We start from the raw sequence: 6,021 nt of genomic DNA, 5'->3' as shown, positions 1-6,021 counted from the left end.
GCGAAAGACTGAATCCACAGGATTTACTTGTACCCAAATGCAAAAAACATTGTCTAAATGGTTTGGAAGTAACATTAGCTCGCCTACTAGTGAGCTATTGAACAACTACTATTATAGCATTACCAAAGCATGGACACACGTTTGGACAATGCTTGAATAAATAGACAACTGATGTTGATAACACACAGATCTCATCAAACACAACAACAATAATGGCAATATCATAGCAATGTGAATTGCTGCACAGAACTTCACAAGCAATCCATCCAATAGCTGTTTATGTAGTCAGTCACGGGTTTGAATATTACACAAATATTTCTGTTTCCGTGCAGCCGTGCATACTCTAATTATCATAATGACGTACTTGAAGGTGGGCTTTGTGTATATCCATAAGCCTGTTGATATCCATGGTTTTCATATTTAAAAGTATGTGTGTTTCTCCTTGAAACCCAAAATGTGGGCTTTTCTGTTGTGCATACATCTGTACCCCAGTTTTACCTGTTGGCTAGGCAACACACAGAGCTGAATGCAAACAGGCTAGAGACCATGTGTGAGACACATATTCTGAATGTGCTGTATACATGTCCAAAAAATGCTCCTAAAAGCTGAATAATATCAGCATATTCCCACATGGCTTAATCAAAAAATGCTACATTTGGACGAAACATTGTCATATTGTCGTTGGAGTTAATTGTGGAAAATTAGTATGCATGTAAACACAGTCATTGTCTTGAGAAGTCAAAGTGGTGCAAACTCCCTTTCCCTTTTTTTTTCTTGTCCATTATGTTGTTGTTGTTGTTGTTTCTGGTTAAATACACATATGTCAGGTGTGCTACACCTGATATAGCTCACAAGTTGAAGATATTCAAATTATAAGACAGCAAAGCAGAGTTGCAAATATTCTATTTGACAAGAAGACATTTCTTTTGTCTCACTGTCAAACCTGATCAGTTGTGAAAGAGAAAGTGAAAAGAAAGTGTGTCATGATCCCCAGTATCGCAGCAGTGCTTCCTTTGTTTTGTTTTCTTCAAAGTCCCTGCCAAGGCATACATCCACAATCACCCCAACTGAATCACTTATTGTTCTTCCATGATATGATTTCTTGTAAGTCATATGACACGTTGATTGACACCTAAAATAGCCCTGACCAGCTGAAACGAAAGTGTATTAGCGTGTGTGCATGTACGTGTGAGCATGAACAGTCCGCACAGTGTTCATGTCAGTATGTGCAGTGATTTAGATCATTAAGAATTCAACGAGTAAACGCTGGTTTAAAAAGATAAGATTTCTCTTTTCTCTTGACTGTTTTCTAGTCTTATTTTACACCTTCTGTTTTCCACATTTATGCTAAATAAATTCAGAATTGGAAATCGAAACTGAGCATGTTATATTTATAGAACTCAAGAAAATACCTGTCAGAAATTAAGGGTTGCGTGAGAGCATAGCATTTAATTGGTTGAGGGTGGAGGTACAATTTCAAGCTTCTTGAAATTATGACAAAGAACTTATGCTTTTACAGGATGGGGTCAAGGCCTGCCTCCTTGAGAAAATGTAGTTTGTCCTGTTGCTTTAGTTTTCTTGGCGTATTAATGCCATGTGCAACATCTCAAGAACTGCCTCCTATCTGAGAATATCAATACTCCTGCTTGGAAGATTTGTCACATGACCTCAAGTATAAAAGTGCTGCTACCTGCAGACCTGACAGTCCTCAGCTGACACACTCTCCTCATCTGCATCTTCACCTGAAAGACTCCCATTGCAGAAGTATTTAAGGAACCCTGCCGGGGCCTGAACAGGTAATCTTGTTTTTAATAAATAATGGACATTAATTAGCATTTAACGGTTTTTATATCCAAATAACACAAAAGGAGTTTGGTTTGGGTGGAAGTTTGTTTTATTTGATTTAACATTTCTGCCACATCACGGTTTATTTATCGATTTATGCACCTGCACAGGCACGGGCTTGACATCTGTTTAAAATATCAAACTGAAACACTGCAAGTTTCTTTCCTCCATAAGACTCAGAAACTATTTCTAAAATAAATATGATCAAAAATTATACAAGGGGATAGAAAGATCAACAGACTTCCAGAGTTTCACATTGATAGAAAAAAAGGTCAAATGAAACAGCAAAAATAAATGAACGTAGTAATTGTAAAGTGTTAATTTTATGGCACTTTTCACTATTAAGATCCTTGATCGGCTTATTGTTTGTATTTGTGGCGTTACTGAGAAACCATCAACGTGCAAAGCCAGGTCACATCTACTAAACATGTGCACTAAATCCTAATGAGGTAACATAGTAAACTGGAAATAGACATTTTCTCCCCATACAGGGTGACGGAAGGTCAAATGGAAATAATCACAAAACCTGTTTGTTAAAAAACGTCATTGATGATAACATTACTGCTGAAATGATGCACACTGATTTCATTTTTTATTCTTTCTGTCTCTCTCTGAAATATTTCAGTGTCTCTTTGACATCCAGCCATGCCCTCCTCTTCAACCCCACCCTTCCTCTACCTGAGCCTCCTCCTCTTCCTGTCACACCACCACCCCGTTCTGTCCTGTCAGACGGGGAGCCGCAGCGAGTGTGAGTCCGCCCCCTTTGTACCGGGCCACAACTTGGTGGGGGAGGGCTTTGATGTGGTCACCCTGCAGCGTAAAGGAGCCTACGTGATTGACGTGAAGACCTACCTCACCCCAAATGGCACCTGCACTCTTTGCTCCAACCCTCTTCAAGGCAACATGCTGCAGAAAGTAATCTAAATCAGCACAAAGACAAATTTACACACACGGCAGCAAATTACTCAGACACACACATATTGTTAACATGGTAACCATGGTGCCCTCACCTTCTTATTCTCAGCTGCCGGTCTCTGGAGTGGACTGGCGTGCATTCAGCTCCTGCACTTTTCATCTCTACAACAGCGTACACACCTCCGTCAGGTATCCTGTGATATAGAGTCATAATCACTCATAGTGTTGGAAGCATTTTCATGTTTTAACTTTCCTGTTCCAGTGGCTCAACACAAATTCATCCCCACCCTCTGCCATCCACCCATACTTACTACAGCTAAAAGCGAGGGAACTCTGCCTTAAAATACTCATTCGTCCAAAATGTTTAAATGTGATTCTTAGCTGGTTTTATCAGCACATCATCTGGAGGACGCCTGGCATCCAAATTCCAGTGATAAAATGTAACAAACAGAATGTTAACTCAAACACTGTACTTTAGCAAACATTTTGAGGTATTCTTCTTGAGTAATTCCATTTAAGAGGAGGTAAATATTGTATACTTTTTACTCAATTGCATTTGGCTACGATTTTACATCACAAATTCAGAACTTTTCTGTGCAATTACTTGCTTTAGATAAGAGTGGTGGAATAGGCCTTACATTCATTAAATGGATTGCTGTGAATTGTCTTAAATTTTATTTTATGTGGCTGATGTGTTCACAGCTCACTGGTTAAAACATACACCAACCAGGTGTGTTCCAACTGGAAGGTAGGAAACATTTCACAGCTACTGTTAAAATAAATATAACATATTACTATTACTGTAAACTATATACGTATATATTTTCCAGGGGCAGTTCAGCCAGGTGTGTGAATTGTGTGCCCCTTTAATTTACTGCATTATGTTTGCTGCACGCTTTCTTCTCAGCTTGGACTAGATTACATGAAGTTTGTAGGCCTGGACGTGGGCGGAACACTTTCTACTGTGCATGGCTTTGCCACAGCCAGGAGCAGAGAGGACCGCTACACCTTCAGCACACACATGACCGCCTGTAGACATTACAGGTAGGGTGTGAAGACCCCCCGCCCACGTCACCACAAAATGTCAGATTTTTGTCAGATCCCATTTTGCACACACAGATAAGTATCAGTGCTGTCTTTTTATGTTAAGGTACCGTGTGTCGAGCAGACCCCAACTCAGCCAAGAATTCAGGAGGGATTTGGCAACACTGCCTAGTAACTACAACCCCTCAACCAGTGCCCAGTATAGACGGCTCATAGACATCTATGGCACTCATTATCTCCGACAGGTTAAACCACACACAGACGCATCACTTTTATTTTCTAAGTTTGCAGAGATAAAACACCACAATTTTTCGTTGTATATAATTTCAGGTTTATCTCGGGGGACGGTTCAGGCGAGTCACATCAACACGTACATGTTTGTCCTCACTGAATGGCTTCTCCTCAAACCAGGTTCACATACACGTCTTGTGAGGGCAATAAACACACATGCTATACATACACTCTGTACCAAAAATCACATGTGATATCCCCTCCTGTCATCTAGGCGCACCAGTGTTTATCACAGGGTCTCAGGGTTGGCCTGGGGAAGATAGGCCTGTCCGCTAATCTGAAGACCTGCAACACATTCCTACAGAACCAGGATGTCTCCACTTCTTTCAGCTCTGGTCTCCACCAGCACTACACTGAGGTTGTAGGAGGCAGCGGTTGGGTGGGGGAGTTTTCACTCACCCACAACAACTCCCTGGGCCACCGCAACTGGCTGAAAACCCTTAAGGATCACCCTGATGTTGAACGGTATTCTGTAAGACCAATGTACGAGCTGGTGCCGTCTTGGACAAAAAAGACAGGGCTGAAGGCTGCCATTGAGCAGTACCTGACAGACAATGCCATCGGGGCCTCACCCAAAGCACCCCTCTGTGGCAACGATGACCCTAACCTGGACTCTAGCTGCTGTCCTAAACAGGCCTGGAGGGGAACACTGGTGGTGACCATTGTCCAAGCCTGGGGTCTGAAAGGAGATCTCTGGGGCCAGACTGAAGCGTGCGTAGAGAACAAAGTCAAGAATCAGGGTGAAGGCACAGTGTATGTGATGAATCAAATACAAATACTTATAGTTATTTGTTTTTCCATGTTTTTTCCAATTCACAGGTATGTTCAGATGTGGTACGGTTCCAGCCACCGCAAGACTCATATGATCAGGTCAAACTACCCCAAATGGAACATTGAATATAATCTGGGCAAGGTTAATACTCATCTTCTCTTCACAGTTCAGCTCATAAGTGCACCCGAACAGAAAAGCAGATGACTTTAATTCCAACCTCATGCCCTATGCAATCCTGTATAGGGCATATAGCAAGAGGACAAGTGGAATGAAACTAATATCTTTCATGAATATTTGATCAACACAACATATAGTGTATTTTTATACTATTTTGGTTTAACTTTTACTTTTTGTTATGAAGGTTGACACACACTTGCGTCTGAGGATTGAAGTCTGGGATGAAGACGTATTCAGAGACCAATTTCTGGGATCATGTGTGAAGGATCTGCGACAGGGAACACAGACAGTCACCTGCCCGACCAAAAGAGGCCGCGTCGAGGTCAAGTACACGCTGACCTGCGACCCTCACCTAACTGGACACCGCTGTGACCAGTACAAACCTTCTCCATACTGACAAATGCATTCTGGGTAGCACACACACACTATTCCAATGCTGCTGGCTTGTCTTTAATCAAGTCTGATAACAGATCTGTTGATTACTGTCTTTAAATGCAATGAACCAGACAGCTACACAGTATGACACCCAGGTTATATGTAAAATGCTGTCACGCTATTCGGCTTTGGGGACTATATGAACTAGAGGTGCAGCTATTCACCTATATAATTTAAGTGTTTGACTTATAAACATATATTGAGCATCATATGTGTTCCTGGACTTTAACTTCGGGTGTAGTATAGTGTTAACCTCTGCATGAAGCCGCTTCTGAGTCAGTTTGGGAGAGATAGTTGTCCCGTTTTATTCTGTTCTGAGTTTTGGTGGTGGGCCCACATTTGGAAAACAAATTCTGCCTTCGCCATATAAGGGGGTTGCTGTTGATTATTTTCCTCAATCATGCTCAACACTGTCAAGAATATGATTAGAGAACATTTTTTGTGTTGTCTTTCTCATGCAAATAAAGATTGTCAAAGCATGTAGTTTGTTCCTTTAAAGCTCCACGAATCAACATTGGTGACCTTTTGTAATGAGAGTACAC

At 41.4% G+C, this 6,021-nt stretch overlaps 1 protein-coding gene across 1 annotated transcript; it reads left to right on the top strand.

The window, feature by feature from the left end:
* The first annotated feature begins 1,661 nt into the window (after nucleotides 1-1,661).
* Nucleotides 1,662-5,952, top strand: LOC121604742 (perforin-1-like). The gene is made up of 10 exons (XM_041934336.1): nucleotides 1,662-1,796; nucleotides 2,471-2,760; nucleotides 2,870-2,949; nucleotides 3,463-3,508; nucleotides 3,668-3,804; nucleotides 3,911-4,049; nucleotides 4,135-4,215; nucleotides 4,310-4,806; nucleotides 4,915-5,008; nucleotides 5,229-5,952. The coding sequence occupies exons 2-10, from the start codon at nucleotides 2,491-2,493 to the stop codon at nucleotides 5,439-5,441; spliced, it is 1,557 nt and encodes a 518-aa protein (XP_041790270.1). The 5' UTR covers nucleotides 1,662-1,796; nucleotides 2,471-2,490; the 3' UTR covers nucleotides 5,442-5,952.
* Nucleotides 5,953-6,021: the final 69 nt, after the last annotated feature.

The sequence above is a fragment of the Chelmon rostratus genome, chromosome 3 (assembly GCF_017976325.1).
Source record: "Chelmon rostratus isolate fCheRos1 chromosome 3, fCheRos1.pri, whole genome shotgun sequence".
Lineage (NCBI taxonomy): Eukaryota > Metazoa > Chordata > Actinopteri > Chaetodontiformes > Chaetodontidae > Chelmon > Chelmon rostratus.
The sequence above is the reverse complement of the archived record's forward strand: the minus strand, read 5'-3'. Positions and strand labels throughout refer to the sequence as shown.